The following is a 16,233-nucleotide window of genomic DNA, read 5'->3' on the forward strand; positions in this document are numbered from 1 at the left end:
AGGTGGGTTTCTTCTTCCTGACAGGTGATGGCCAAGGGAGGCATCGTGAGGGCAGGCCCCAAGGTGCATCCCGTGCGGGATGGAGAACGTGAGTAGAGCTGTGTGAATAACTGACTTTGCGGTTTGCTGGGCGAACCAGAAATCTCAAAAAACAATTGTTTGGGAGCTGCTGAACCATTTCACTTTTGAGCTGCTTTCATCTTTTTTAAATAGAATTGAAGGGAAATTATAAATGAGGAGTTGTTTAGAATTGAAAAATGGAACCTTTCATTGAGGAAATGTCGAAACAAAACTTTCTGATTTGTTGCCAATTTTTTTTCTGAACAAAACCATTTGGTGAATTTCACACAAATTTGTGAAATGTTTTCTTTGATCTGAGTCTACATTTTTCAACAACAAAAAATCATCTGAAAAATGTCCACCCATTCTCGTGAGCTCTCCCCACGCCTTTCTCTGTCTGTCCTGGGAGGCTGAGTTGCTGTGTCTGTAGGAGGTGACGAGAACAGCACCCTTCTGTCCTCTTCACTTTCTCTCTTACTCTCTCCTCCTTGTCTCACTAGTCATGGTCTCTCTCTCCCTTTGACACACACACAGTTCCCCTGACCGATTTCATTTCATTAATGGCAGTCTCAAGGGATTCCCAGTTTGACTGATTCAGGCTGGCTGGGCAAACGCTACCTTGAGGAGCAGGAGTGTGGAATCCCACCCCCTCTGCAACCCTGTGCGCACAACCCTCCGCACAGAGCCACTGTACAACACGCACTTCTTTCCTCGCCTTCATTATTGCAGGGGCAGGGGCATCCTGCACTGATGGAGGACAGTGCTAGACTCTAGCTGACATGGATTTAGAGGACATGCTGAGATCCACCAAACCCATCTCACCTGAGTATCCCACACCAGGTGTCTGCAGTAAGAGTCAAAAGCCTCAACTATGCGCCAAAACTCTTACCCTTGGCTAGCGCATTTTTCAGGGTGGCTGATATTGCAGCCATCATGAGGGAGCCTAAGGAAATGTGTGGCCCTGGCGCTGCTTCTCTATAGCTTAGCCACCCCCCTCTCTGTTTGCCAGTTATCCAGGTATTTGAGCTGAGGCTCCCTGTGAGGCCTGATATCGCCCCCCTGGCCCGGGTACTCGTATACACCACTTTACCCAGCGGGGAAGTTATCGCCAATTCCGAAGATTTCAAGATTGAAAACTGCTTTGCCAATAAGGTGAGCATCCGGTTTCTATAACTCGCATTCACCCCATGGACAATGGCCCACCTGTGGAACCTGGAATGGCAAATTTCAAGGGAGACTCAGGAAATGTTCAATGGCTTCATGACCCACCAGGCACTGACCATAGATCAGCAATTGAATATGAGAGATGAATGCACATCAGGACTAATTTGCATAGGCAGAATTATGGAGGGTGGAAACAGAACTGACGTATCGGGAGCGCTGCTGGTCATGTTTGAATTGCACTGGTCAGGGCTGAGGGGCATTGGCAGAGCTGTGTGGGGAGCCCAGGACTGGAATAGCAGGGGGGCTGCAGGGCAGGACTGAGGGGCATAGGCAGAACTGTATGGGGAGCCCAGCACTGGAATACCAGGGGGGGCTGCAGGGCAGGACTGACGAGCATTGGCAGAGCTGTGTGGGGAGCCCAGGACTGGAATAGCAGGGGGCTGCAGAGCAGAGTTGAGGGGCATTGGCAGAGCTGGGTGAGGTGGTTCCAGGACTGAGCTGTGCTGCGGGGCAGCATGTGAAGGTATCTGGAGAAGTAGCTCCTCTAACACCTTTCCTGGGGTTGCAGGTTGACTTGCATTTCTTACCGGCTGAGGGCCTCCCCGCCTCCAACACTCACCTCCGGTTCGGAGCCTCCCCGGGCTCCCTGTGCGCCGTCCGTGCTGTGGACAAAAGCGTCCTCCTCATGAAGCCTGAAGCCGAGCTCTCGCCCAGCTCTGTAAGTGCCAGCCTGGCCTGGTGATCAACGGGCACAAGAGATGATCTTGTCTGGAAAGTGCGGAGAATCACTCGTGAGAGCTAGGGCAGAGCAGTCTGCCTGTTATTGTAGGGTCCCGCGTCAGCACAGGGTCTGCGCCCACTGCTTGATCTATGTAGGGCGCTCGTGAAAACTGTTGCTGCACCCAGTGATTTATAGTTCTGGGGCCGCTTATGAGGACACAACCACACATACTGATCTATTACTGGAGGGCCGCTGGTGAGTACTGGTCAGCACACACTGGGTTATTATTGAAAAGTCAGTGCTGAGCCCTGGAGTCAGACATTCTGCTCTGTTACTGTAGGGTTTGTTATTGTACGATCACTCTTGGTCACTGGGATTGCACGCACAGGTGTGTTAGCTTAAAGTTGTCTGTGATCACTAGGGTGGCACACGCTGGTTTATTATTATTGGGCCTGTGGTCACTGACATCAAGACGTGTCATACCCGCAGGTGTATGATTTGCTTCCGGTGAAGGAGATCAGGGGTTATAATTACCGGGAGCACCATTTGGAGGAAGAAGATGATAACCCTTGTGTGACACTCGAGAACGTCATTTTAAATGGATTCATCTATGGACCCATTTCTCCTGATGGTGAAGGGGATGCCTACAACGTTCTCAAGGTGAGGGCCACGTCTCCCTTTAGTGTGTGAAATCGCTGTTCAGAAGATTTCCCCACCGTGTTCTTGGCGGAGCAAACTCCTGTCATATCCCATAGGTGCTGTCTGAGCGCACTTAGTTGGGTGCTTGTTAGCTAGCTCATTCAAGGTAATAACTAAACTTGGGCCAGAAAACCCCCGATGGGAATCCCCCAGCATTGAGGACTGAATGCCTCTCTCAACCACTGAACTCTAGAGGTTTCCCATCACTAATTTAAACATGACAAGGAGACATCCTAATAGCTGGGGCAAAGAAATAGAGCCCAGAAATGGGCGACTCAGCCTCTGCAGCCATTTTGTCAAAGAGATCCTGTCCCACACACTCTCTCTCCCATCTATGTAGGTCTCTGTGAAGTGCCAGTCCCCATTTTATCCACACACGCACGCACATGCACACATGTGCGGAGTGCTGCTCTGAGCCAGCACCCAGGGTAATTACCCAGCCCCAGCTGGTGAGGGTTTGGTGTCCTGCGGGATCTCAGGTTTGTTGCCAGTGGGACTCACTCCCAAATCACCCAATCCCCAGCACATCTGACAATGACTTGTTAGGCATCTCAGCAGAGAGGCAGGGGATGGACTGGGCCAGAGAGGCTGATCTCCCTCCAGGGCAGGGCTGAGGCAAGCCGGCAGGGGCTGAGTGCATGGCGGAAGCTTGCATGGCTGATGCCTCTGATGAACCTGCTCTGAGGACACACAGGACGTCCGTCTCCAGCTGCTGGTCCGGCGTCTTTCACTGACATAGACCTTGCCCTTGGCTTCCCGCCAGCCACACAGGCATTGACCCCTCAGGCCTTAGTATCTGCTCTTGCAATGACCCATCCCTGCACTGTGATAAGCCCGTCACATCCCGGTCCAGTCCAGATGGCACATTTATCTCCCGACGTATGGTTTACTTTACCACATGCCTGTCTGGGTTATCTTTTTACAGGAGATGGGTTTAAAAGTCTTCACCAGCACCAAGGTCCATAAGCCCAAACTCTGCATGAAGAGAATGACCGGTGTATCTATGGAATATGGTAATGGCGGGAAAAGAGCCTGCTTTGTTTTGCCCTCCTGATACCCCCCTGTTAGGTGCTTTTCCTGTTCCCCTCCCTTTCACCCTCTCCTCTGCATGGAAACTAGACCAGTAGGACCAGACTCTGTTCTCAGCTATGCTGGCCGAAGTCTAAGAAAGTCAGGCCTGAAATAGGAATCTGGTCCATTTCCACCTGCTTGCTCACCAGCTAAGGAAATGTGCACTGTTGTAACTACACTGGTGCAGTGGCACCTTGCACCCCCTAATGTAGATGTGCTGCACTGGCACAAACTGGCTGCTAAATCTTGTTGAATTTATGGAACAGGACGATTTCCACTTCCACATTTCCATTTTATAGCAAGCACCAGAAGAAAAACTAAGCAGAGAGGGGGCCAAGTTCAAAGGGGAGGCAGTGGGTATGTTCACACTGCAGTGTGTGCCCAAGGTTTTAACTCAGGCTGTAGCCTAAACTCTCATCTATCTATGCACAAATCGTGCAAACTCCTGGCTTGGACATAGGGTCCCAGGACCCCACAGGGGTGCAAGGAGGAGCCTGAGTCAAGCCAGGACCCAGGGTTCAAACCCTATTGCTTTGCAGTGGAGATATAGCCCCACTGGACTGTTGCTCTGGGGGTCTGCCAAAAGCATCCCATAGGTCGACTTTCTTTGTCCATGGGACAGTGAAGTTTGGTGAACAGTCAAGTTTTCCCACAGTGCTCCATGAACAAAGGGCTAGTGTGGCCACATTTTCGGAGAGCGCTAGGAAGTCTGGGATAGAGGTGGTTGGACATGGGCCCACATAATGCAATGTAAATGCTGGAACCCCAAGCTGGGATCCAGGGTTCAACAATTCCTAAACTGGGGTTACAAGTGAGTGTAGACACTCAAACCTTCGATTAACAAACCCAGGATCTGCTAATTCAAGTTCTCATAACCCTGGGCTTACACTGCAATGTAGGCATACCCCGTGTGAACTTGTGGAGAGGGTTTAGAATTGGGAGTCAGGAAATCTGAATTTCATTCCCATCTCTGCCATTGCCTTGGTTATGTGAGTTTGGGTGAACCATGTCACTTCTTTGTGCCTTAATATTCCTATCTGTAAAAGGGGACTAATGATACTTACATAGCCTTGTGAAGAGCTCTTGAGATTAGATGTCTAAATGTTAGTGTTAATTATGCTCTCAGTTACACCAGTGGAAATGAAGAGTAATCAGATCACTGACCCTCTAATCCAATGTCCCCATTCCTACTGTAGAACATCAGACTACTGGTCTATATATGGCAGTGTCCTGCCTCCTGACCATATTGGATCAGCACTGTCATCTTTCTAGCGCAGAGTCCCTCTTCAGACAATGGCCAATGGTGGCTGCTTCAGAGGAAGGTGGAACACCTCTGTATTACACCTCACTGTGCTATGGGGCAAATTTCTTCCTGATCTATGGCTGGATATCAGCTTATGTCCTGAAGCACGAGAACTGATATCCCGGATCATCTGAATCTGAGCTGGTGTCACTAGAGTTGCTGCTACTCTTAGTCATATACAGACACAAGATTTTTTCCTGTGAAACTCACTGAACTATTTGAATCTATAACAGCTTGGGGCAGTGAGTTCCACAGGTTAATTCCATTTGACATGGATATAGGCAGGGCTTGGAGGGCTGCTTCAACACAGTTATTATGTCGGAGCTTCCCATCTATGCCATGATTGGTGGAGGCAGAATAAACATGTTCATCCATCCATATCACCCCTATAAGAAGTGCAGAAGTCTTTAGAAAACAGACGTTGCTGAGCTCATAATAGGGCTCTAGAGATGTTTTTTCACTGGCTTCTAAAGAAATTCAGAAAAGACAGCTGATGATATTGGGAGAGTGGGGTGGGGAAAGGAGTGATTGGTTGCAAGCAGAGATAGGTTTAAGTTGGGTCTGAATTTGAAAAGAGGGGGGTTTCAAATCTAGGGTTTAGAATCCAATCTGTCACGAACTGGAAACAAAGTGCCATGATAAGGAATGAGGTCTAACATATCACCTTTCTCTCCCTTATCTCCTCCAACATCTAAAGCGAGGCTCTCATATGATGCAGATCTCTCAGGTGATGGCATGATGGAAGATCTCACTCATGGCCCAGTGGAGACCATCCGGAAGTATTTCCCTGAGACGTGGATTTGGGAATTAGTTTCAGTGAAGTAAGTGATGTTTATGGGATGTGGTGAATGCGGTCAACTGGATTACACAGACACTCAGAAGAAATTGCTCAGACACCATGAGATGTGCTTATATCCTTCTGTCATAGATGGAGTATCTGTTGTAGATAGACTAGAGAGAGACAAGCATGAGGGATGGATAGGCAGGTAGAGGAAAGGCAGGAAGTAAGTTAACTAGTTCTACTAATACACCACAGCCACTCCTTCTCCTCTCAGTAACTGGGAGACAATTAATTGTGTGGATCACAATGGACAATCCCCTGTTAAGTGATCCAGCACGAGGTGACCTGCCTGGGAAGTGTGTGTGTGTGTCGGAGGGAGGTGTAATTTCTTTTTGGTCCCAGCTCTGGTGCAGAAGTCACTATTAGCTATGCATCTCATCCTTTTCTATAGCCGTGTGTCTGAGGGATTTTCTGTTCACCGTGGAACCCCACCCCTTGTCTTGTTACCTGGATGATTCTTCTGCAGAGCTGGATGTAGGATGGGATGGGAGGAAGTGCTCTGCAGTGAGCCTACAATAACCAAGCAGCATGCACACCCCAGTGCTCCCAAAGGACCCTGCAGTTACAAATGGGGGAGGGGGTTAATTCAGGATGCTGTGAGGGACATGGTTGTTTCCCCCAAAGCAAGGAAAGCTCCCCCCATCTCCTTGTTCTCGTTTGGTCACCAGGTCTGACGGAAGTGCTGATTTGGCCGTGACCATCCCCGACACCATCACAGAATGGAAAGCCAATGCGTTCTGCACTTCAAGTGATACTGGCTTTGGCCTGTCCCCGACTGTGTCCCTCAGAGCCTTCCAGCCCTTCTTCGTGGAGCTCACCCTGCCCTACTCTGTGGTGCGCGGCGAGGCCTTCACGCTAAAGGCCACTGTCTTCAACTACCTGACCCGCTGCATCAGGGTAAGGGACATTTGCAGCTTTCCTCAGCAGGGGGCAGGGAGGAGACCACATGGGCCAGTTGCAACATGGTTTCCCATCCAGGGGAGGCAGCTCATTGGCCCCTAAGAAATTGTCTTATTACAGTGGTAAGAAATGGGTGATGGAAAGGAGGAATCTGATTGGCTCCTAGGTGTGTGTTACTACTGGAGTACAGAGTGGGCATTAGGAAAGAAGGAATCTGTTTGGCTGACAAAGGTTTGCGAGCTGCAGATATACCTGAGACCAACTTCCTGTGTGGCTGAAGGCACCTGGCCTTAGACCTCCTGTGCCTATCTCATGACCCCATGGCAAGCAAGATACCTGGGGTGACCACACACTGTGCATCACCCCTTACTCTAGCGGAGACTCCCGGCTTCCTGGAATGGACACGTGCTTGGCCTTTGGCCTCATGCCACACAAGCCCCCCAGCTGCACTACAGCTGCTGGGAAACTCACTGGCCTGTTGCATCCATGGAAACGGCACTGACTCTTTAGCCCCACTGGCCTGCAGTGTATTCCTGCTCCAGCACAAGGGACTGGAGGGGACTCAGGAAGGGGGTCCCTGCAAAATTGTGGTGACTTTTCTCTCAGCTTTTATTTAAATGGGTTTCATTCTAGATAAAGTGAAGCGGGAACAAGCTCTATGGTGTTAAGAGCCCCCAAGGCACTCTCATCCTCTTCCCCATCCCTTTCCTGCCCTTCGCTACGCTCACTGATGGTCCCCAATTCTGTTCTCTCTCCCAGATAGCCCCCCGCCCCCCACAGCCAGCACTTCACCTCCTCCCCTAACAAGACACCAGAGGGGTCTCAGACTCATGCCAAGGTGGTAAATTTGAAGTCACCATTTTGTCTTTATTCCCACAACTGGTCCTGAGTCCCTCAGGCCCTGCAATCTCCTGTTTCTTCAGAGCCATGCACCCCAACTCTCTGCCCCTCCTCAGTCTCCTGCACTTCCCCAAACCACGGTACCCCTCAGCTTTCCCCACCTCAATCCCTGCCCCACCAAATCCCTGTGGCCCCCAAACTCCCTGCCCCCTCTCCTCCCCTGCATTGTCTCATCTCCATTTACCCACAACCCCCTTGAACCCTTCTCTCTCCCTGCCTGACGGCACCTTTCTGTACAATGAACAGGTCAGCATCTCACTGGTTTCATCTAATGACTTCCGGGCTACCCCTGTGGAGAAGGAAGAAGAATCTTATTGTCTCTGTGTGAACGGACGGAAAACAGTGTCTTGGGCTGTGACCCCAAAATCTCTGGGTAAGGGACCTGGCAACTTCAAAATCTCAGGATCAGGGACTAATGGATGGGTCCAAAACCTCTGTGAAAGGGACCAAATGGCACCGAAATTTCTGGATAAGATTTCTGGCGTTTCCAACCTCTCTGGAAGGGACTGATCTGCTGTGAAAGGAGGAAGGCTGGCATTATGGCTGAGGCACTGGACTGGACTCAGGAGACCTAGACTCAGTGTCCAGCGCTTGGGAAAGTCAATGTCCCGGTGCCTCGGTTTCCCCATCTGTAAAATTGGAATAATACATTAATCCATGTATGGGAAGTGCAGTACACGACTGCGATGAGGGCCATATAAATACCTGGACTGACAGACTGGTTGGGTCTGAAATTTCTGGAAAAGAAAGATGATGGCTGTGACACCATGCAGGGGTCTGAGTGTCAGAATCTGAAGACCTGCCCCTGTACTCCCCTCCTCTCCATCTTGCCCAGCCCCATTCAGTGTAGCTGTTGAAGCCTAGGGGTTGGAACTAAGGCTTCTGCAGAGCTGTGCTATAGTGCTAACCTACATGTGACTTGAGCTCTGCCCTCTTTAGAGAGGTTTCCATGTAATCAGTGGTGCTGCAAAGCACAACACCAAGCGAATGACACTGACACCCCTGTACCTGCAGTGCCTGGCAGAACACTTATCCTTCTTTGTTCCAGGTACTGTGAATTTCTCAGTGAGCGCTCAGGCCCTGAAGACAGATCTGCCCTGCGGGAACGAGGTAGTGGAGTCCCTGGACAAAGGGCAGAGGGACACGGTGATCAAACAGCTGTTAGTGGAGGTAGGTGGGCTCTTTAGTCCCTGTGGAATAGAGAAGCCATGATAACTTACTGCTGTGTAGTGACAACTGATATAATGCTGCAGGTCTTCTTGGTTTTACAGGGAAGCCTTAATGACTTCATATGATCACACATTGTCTAATGCTGTAAAAGGAAGCAGCGATAAGTCACTACATTGGCCAATATAAACTGTAATACTGCATCACTTCTTACAGGAAAATACTGGTACCTTGTTGCACCGTGTGATTGAAATAATGAGCAAAGGTGATACGTTTGCCACAGCCATGTCTTCTGGGACAGAAAACATGACTTTTCGGTTTTCTCCATAACAAGTCATGGGATCAAGCCCTCAGCAGTGTAGATTGGCATAGCTCCATTCAATCCAATGCAGCTCTGCGGATTTACACCAGCTGTGATTGTGGACCGTGGTCCTTGTAAATAGAGCTGTGCGAATAGCTGATTTTTTGGTTTGCTGGCCAACTGAAAAATCAAAAAAAGAATCGTCTTGGGCCAACCCAAATGTTTCAGGGTTTTTTGATGAACCAAAACTGACAAAAAATGTAGTTTTAAATCCAACAAAAAGTTTGATAATGACCTGACATGAATCATATTGTTGTTTTTTGAACTTCTTTTACTTTTTTTCAACATAGAATTAAACTAAAATTTTTAAAAAGTAACATTGAATTGAAAAATCTAAATATTTGGTTTAGAAAATGTCCAGACAAGATGTTTTGATTTTTTTAACTAAAACAATTTGGTGAATTTAGCACAAATGTGAGAAAGGTTTTTGTCAATCCGAATCCTCATTTTACTGCGAAAAACAAGCTTTTCCAAAAAATTTCTCCCAGATCTACTTGTAAACCTTGCCGGCCCATTCCCAAACAGGACAGTTCCAGGAACTATAACAAATCTTGTGCTGTATGTGACCAGTGTAGTGGAATATGGGAAAGTGACTGCATTTTAAAACATTTGTGAATGATTAGTGAATTATCATTATTTATTTTAAATCATTTGGTTGCAAAAAATTAAAAAATGCTCAAGGTAATGTGAGCCAATGATTTGTTTGCATATTTTTCTATAAATTTGTGTCTCTTACAGTATTTTGTGATGAGGAACCCCTGGCTTTTCCCATTTTTTTTTTTGACATGACACCCAGCCAGCCTAAACAATATCTCATAATATAAACCTCCATAGCTATTCTATGTAATAGGGAAGTAGTGATAATTTGTTACATAGTCTGATCAGAGCAATATCACATGATAGAAGGTGGCCACTCCTCTCTCCATTATAGGAAAGCACTAATCATTTTTAAATTGTTTGATGTAAGCAGTAACACGTGATCTAACACTGCAGCTCCTCCCTGAGTTACAGAAATGCATCCCGCTTTTTCAGTAAGGCAAAGGTACGATTCACATTATTGTATCAACCCAGAAAAAACAACTCTGTAAGCTTCAAGGTAAGAATGAGTCCTGTGGCCAGCTCTGGGTGCCACGCTTTAGGAAAAACATGAACAAATTGGAGTGAGGACAGCAACAAAAATTATAAGAGGTTTACAAAACCTGATCTGTATGGAAAGGTTGAAAGAATTTGGCCTGTTTAGTCTAGAGAAGGCTGAGGGGGAACAAGATAAAAATCTTCAAATATGTTACTCTTGGGGGAATTCTGCACCATGTTGTCTACAGTTTTCTTTGGTTCCCCACAGAAAAATGACTTCTGAGGGGAAGCAAAGGGAAGTGCAGTCACTCCCCCGTCCCTGGCAGCCTGGAGCAGCAAAGGGAGATGTAAATCAGCACGGTGGGGGGCGGGGAGGACTGCGCGGGCAGGTGAGAAAGCAAGCGAACGAATGAGAGAGACTCGGTCCCTCTGGCTTGCTATTGCAACAGGCCCAGCGTGGAGGGACAGGGCTTCGGGGTGTTTGGAGGAAGGTGTGAGGCAGGCTGACCCCTGAGGCAGAGCATAATGTAGCAACCTGCCTGCTTATTTGTTCCCATTCTTAGTGAATTCCCCCAGGAGCATAAAACAGGTGTAAAAGTTTTAAGGATCCTTTACATTGCCAGAGTGGTGTAAAGGAGCCCTATTGTAAATGACAGTATGGCCTTATAAATACTTATGGTGCTTGAGTGATTAGAACTGGTCTAAATTTTTGGACTGAAACATTTTCCTATCAAAATGTACACCATTAACTGTTTACTTCTGACCTTTCTGGAGATGGTCAGTAGCCAATATAAACTATGAGTTTGATTCCCCAGCCCTCACTTGCTCTTCAGTTGCCTGTGATGTAATATGAACATATGGCTGCATATAACATTGTTATATGTTGACTAATAACTAGAAATAAAGGGTCAAGCCTAGCTACATTACTATTAGACAAAGAGGTTTGGGGATTTCCTCCAATGATCCCTACTTCTATTCTCCATCCATTGTATTGTAGTTGAAATAAATTACCAAAATAATTGAAACGGGTATGATTAAATTGCGTAATTTTGGCACATAAAATATGTAGAATTTTAATATATTGTATGCAGAATTTTTAAAGTTTTGGTGCAGAATTCCCCCAGGAATAATATGTGTTATAAAGAGAACAGTGATCAATTGTTCTCCATATCCACCAAGGACAAGAAGTAATTGGCTTAGATTGCTGAAAGGGAGATTTAGGTGGGATATTAGGGAAAACTTTCTAACTATAAGAGTAGTTAAGCATTAGCACAGCAGTGGTGTAGCTAACATAGGACATTTGGGTGGGCCCCGACTTTGTGTGGGTGAGCAATGATGAGGGAGAGGGGGAGCAGGAGGGATCAGGGTCCCATCTCCTCCGGCTGGCCTTGCGGGGGCGACGCATGCTCTGGCTAGGGGTCCCCAGGGGTCTCACATGTGCCCACAGCTCTGGAAGGAGATGCCGTTCTCCACTGCACACAGCTCCCAGCACCCATCCCGTCCCACCGCCCTACGCCGGGCCCAGTTCCTCGAGATGGCACGGCAGGCTGACCTTTTTTGGGGATCTCCTCTGCCGCTGCCACCCCCAAGCCACCCCGCCCGCCCTCCTCCTACTGCTGCGTGCGTGCAGGGCACATGCATCTGGCGTTCCGCAGCTCTGCCACTGCTGTGCCTCTCCCTCCAGCTGGCCGGGGCGAAGCGCAATGCACCCGGCGCGCAGTGTCCTCCCGGTCTGGGTTGGGCGAGCGCAAGGGCTGGAGCAGAGCCAGGGCTGCGGGGATGGACCTGGATGATAAGTGGGTGAAGAACGAGAGGGAAAGCCCACTTTTCACACTTGGCTACTATTCACTACCTGGGAAAAATTGGAAAAAGGAGGAAAACCGACTATTCTAAGACTAAAATATTGCGGGGGAGGGGTGTATTTCAAAAACAAAAATTGTTTTGACTAAACCCTCTTTTTTCACAACATTTAGTTCGTGAGTTTTAGTCAAAACTGTTCTGATCATCTCAATAAATAACAGGGCTTCTTCCTTCGCTCAAGCCATGGGGGTCTGGGCCTTTGGAGCAAGAGGAGCTGAGTTCTATCCCTACTGTAGCCCTACAGAACTAATCGGCCACAGTGTGTAACAGTGAATTTCTAGGTGGCCCTGCAGTCATTACAATATGTCATTTCAGGGCACTGAGCGCTTTGGCCCTGACTCAGCAAAGCTTGCTTTACTTTAGGCACATGAGTTGTCCCATTGATCTCAAACAGGCTTAAACACTTGGCAGGATTGAGCCCCTACCTCACTTCATTAGCATCACAGCATATTATCAGCACCAGCACCTGGTGTAAAGCTGGAAGTTCTCTCTGTATCACAAGCAAAGCCCATGTTTTACAGTGTGCTAACAGCAACTACTCACCCATGGTAGATCACTGCAATATCCTCCCCTTGGGAGTGAGGAGGCAATAACTTCTTAGTAGCTGATTTCCAACTATTATCTGCTGGCTTTATGAGAATTATTATTACATGAGAATTTGCAAGTCTCCCTCTTTCTCTGATTCAGTCCCTTTTCTTTCTTTCTTTCTTTCTTTCTTTTTCTTCTCCCCAACTTTTTCCTCCTCCCCATCTCTCTCCATCACCCCTGCCCAGATGTTTCTGAAACCAGGTGCTCAATGTCTCTGCAGGTTCTCACCTTTCTGATTTTTCTTCCCCTTCCCTTTTCCTCCTCAACCCAAAGCCTGAAGGGCTTGAGAAGGAAACGACCCACAACTTCCTGCTCTGTGCAGCTGGTAAGAGCCCCACCCCTCCTGACCTGCTTCTGCAAAGGGAAGGGTGGAAACCCCGGGTGTCCGAGGGGAAGAGCTGACGAGAAGCAGTAATATGGGACTGAAGAAAGTGGGACACCTCCAGCTGGATAACGAAGAAACATTTCCTAACACTGAAGGGCTGGAATGGTGCCCAAGGGAAGGGCTGGAAGCGTAGGCCTTAGGGAACGTTCCTGACCCGGGTCCTGGGAGGATGGGCTAGATGGGATTTAATGTGGCTTTCCCCTTCTCTCACTCTCTGATTCCATGGAGTGAAATTACAAAGTGGAAGGTGCCAGAGAAAGAGCTGGAGACTACAGTTCCCATGTCTCGCCAGGTGGTGACACCTCGCTCCATGTGGAGGGCTGGGGTGGCGGGTGAGGGGATCCACTCCTGAGAGGGGAGTTGGAGATGGATTCACTATAAAGCTATGGAGAAATGGAGTTGCTAAAGGCAGGGAGCCCCTGTGCAGTGCCAGGGAAAGACAGCAGCAGGGGCAGTGTCCTAGCTCCTGTGGTGGGGTCTGCTCACTGCTACACAGGGGGGGATTTTACTACAATCCCGTCTATGTCACTTTTCCCCAGGAAAGACAGCGCCGCAGCTAATGCCCCTGAAGCTCCCAGAGAACGTGGTGGAGGGCTCGGCCAGAGCCTATTTCTCAGTGCTGGGTAAGTGAGGCAGTCCGAGGAGCCCAGCAGTGGGTGCTGCTGCCGTTCCCTCCCCCTTCCTGACGGTTCTGGTCTCTCTACCCGTTCCACTCCTCACCCCTTTGTGCACCCATCACAGCCCCTCCACTTATCCCCCAGCTGCCCACTGCTGTAGTCTCTTGCTAGCACTTCACCCCTTTTTCTCTCTCCTTCCCCCCACCTCTGCCTCTGGGCCCACGTCTCTAGCTATCATCCAGCCTAGTGCTCCCATCTGTCCTTCCAGCAGCACGCCCTTCACTTTGCCTTTCATGTGTCCCTTCTCTCTCAGAGCATATTTCTCTGTCTCCTCCTTTCTCTGAGTTGTGTGTGTGTCTCTCTTTCCCTCCTATTGCCTGTGATCTCACAAGCCTGTTATGGATGTCTCACATTAGCATCCTTGCTCTGCGGTGCACTCTGCCTCCGCAGGCAGGCAGCTGGGCCACACTGACTCCCTGTGTCTCCATCCCCAGGCGATATCCTGGGCACAGCCATGCAGAACCTGCAGCAGCTTCTCCAAATGCCCTTCGGCTGCGGGGAGCAGAACATGGTCCTGTTTGCCCCCAACATCTACGTCCTGGACTATCTGAATAAGACAGGGCAGCTGAGCGAGGAGACCAAATCCAAGGCCATCGGATACTTAGTCAGCGGTGAGGAGGGACGGGGCTTTTATTTCTTCACTTGCTCCCTTCCAAGGTCGTGCTGGGAGCTTTTTGTGTCTGCCTTGCTCAGATAATGCTTCCACTGGGAAGGATGGATGGACTGAGGGGACCACCTGTCTCTAGGGGGGAGCCCACTTGAACCTTCTCAGCCCTGTCATCCCCATTGCTCTCCAGTGTGTGAGCCCAGTGGTAATTCACTCTTACCCCAGGAAACCAGACTCGGCTTCCCAGGTGGCCTATAAGCCTTTCCTAGCCACCAGTGTATTGGCAGCACTGTCACAACTGACCCCTCATCATACACCTTTGAACCAGGGCCTCTGACACCCCCTCCCACCCCACCCCGCACCAGAGGAAAGAGATTCCCTTTCCCAGGAGCTACACTGAGAAGTTACTCCTTTAATGGTTGGTGTTACAATAGATCACTTCCCAACAGGGGGTGCCATAGCACAGTAGCATGCTTAGATCTAGGGCGACATCTAGGAATGCAGAGAACTCTACTCTCTGGAAGTGCTCGATGGGAGAAGATGGGTCCGAGTGGATGAATGACTGAATGACACAGCCTGGGTGCTGCACTGCACTGGGTGAACTGCACAGGGTGCACTGGGTGCATTTCTGCTGATGACGTGCAAGGCAAAGAAGAAGAGCTGGGTTGGTTCTGCAGCTCTGGCAGCAGTAAATGGAGCAAAACCTGGTGTCAGGGTTCCCTCCCCACTCTGAACTCTAGGGTACAGATGCGGGGACCTGCATGAAAGACCCCCTAAGCTTATCTCTACCAGCTTAGGTTAAAAACTTCCCCAAGGCACAAATTCTTCCCTGTCCTTGGATCGGTATCACTGCCACCACCAAGTGAGTTAGAAAAAGATGTAGGAAAAGGACCACTTGGAGTTCCTGTTTCCCCAAAATGTCCCCCCAAGTCCCTTCACCCCCTTTCCTGGGAAGGCTTGAGCATAAACAAGGCGAGCACAGACCAGAGCCTTGGGTTTTTAGGACAGATTCTTAAAAACAGAACTTTCATTATAAGGAAAAAAAAGTAAAAGAAACGCCTCTGTAAAATCAGGATGGAAGATAATTTTACAGGGTAATAAGATTTAAAACACAGAGGATTCCCCTCTAGGCAAAACTTTTAAGTTACAAAAAAACAGGAATAAACCTTCCTCTTAGCATAGGGAAAATTCACAAGCTAAAACAAAAGATACTCTAATGCATTTCCTTGCTATTACTTACAATTTCTGTAATTTTGGATGTATCATTCAGTAGGAGCTGGATTACTTGCTTGGTTTCTCTCTTTATCTCTGGAGAGAACAACAAAAGCCCAAAACAAAAACCTTCCCCCACAGATTTGAACCTTCTCCCCTTATTGGCCCTTTTGATCAGGTGCCAACCAGGTTAGCTGAGCTTCTTAACCCTTTACAGGTAAAGGAGGGATTTTATGCTGCCCTTTGCTGTATGTTTATGACATCTGGATTTAATCCTTGTTTTCACTAGTGGAGATTTGTCTGTTTGTAACACATTTAGCCGACTTGTAGTTTTAATACATGTTAGATGATCAAGGTAAACTCTAAGCTCCTCGCTAAGGTTAACTCGACCAGCTAACGTGTGAAACTACACGTACCTTGTCTGTGTTAGGATTTAAACACGTGATAGCTAGCAATGTTGGTAATGCTCCTTTATTCCTTATGTGGACATGACCTTTGCCAGTAAAGCCAGTAGCCATGACTCTGAACACATGCAGGGCAGAGCTGCTGAGTGAAAAGGGGCCCTTTCCACATAGTCACTTTTCAGAACAGCCCCACTTTGGGTCACACCTTTGATTATTCCTCATTCTCCATTTCTGCTCCA

At 48.5% G+C, this 16,233-nt stretch overlaps 1 protein-coding gene across 1 annotated transcript in view; it reads left to right on the top strand.

The window, feature by feature from the left end:
* The window catches only part of LOC141984894 (alpha-2-macroglobulin-like), a 58,144-nt gene that overhangs the window by 19,108 nt on the left and 22,803 nt on the right, over window positions 1-16,233 (top strand). The window contains exons 13-24 of the mRNA XM_074948402.1: window positions 25-88; window positions 1,070-1,212; window positions 1,793-1,942; window positions 2,435-2,605; window positions 3,570-3,657; window positions 5,716-5,839; window positions 6,528-6,756; window positions 7,906-8,032; window positions 8,708-8,829; window positions 12,983-13,034; window positions 13,634-13,717; window positions 14,206-14,382. Of these exons, the coding sequence (XP_074804503.1) occupies window positions 25-88; window positions 1,070-1,212; window positions 1,793-1,942; window positions 2,435-2,605; window positions 3,570-3,657; window positions 5,716-5,839; window positions 6,528-6,756; window positions 7,906-8,032; window positions 8,708-8,829; window positions 12,983-13,034; window positions 13,634-13,717; window positions 14,206-14,382 (1,531 nt within the window). The remainder of the gene's footprint in view (window positions 1-24; window positions 89-1,069; window positions 1,213-1,792; window positions 1,943-2,434; window positions 2,606-3,569; window positions 3,658-5,715; window positions 5,840-6,527; window positions 6,757-7,905; window positions 8,033-8,707; window positions 8,830-12,982; window positions 13,035-13,633; window positions 13,718-14,205; window positions 14,383-16,233) is intronic.

The sequence above is a fragment of the Natator depressus genome, chromosome 1 (genome assembly GCF_965152275.1).
Source record: "Natator depressus isolate rNatDep1 chromosome 1, rNatDep2.hap1, whole genome shotgun sequence".
Taxonomy (NCBI): domain Eukaryota; kingdom Metazoa; phylum Chordata; order Testudines; family Cheloniidae; genus Natator; species Natator depressus.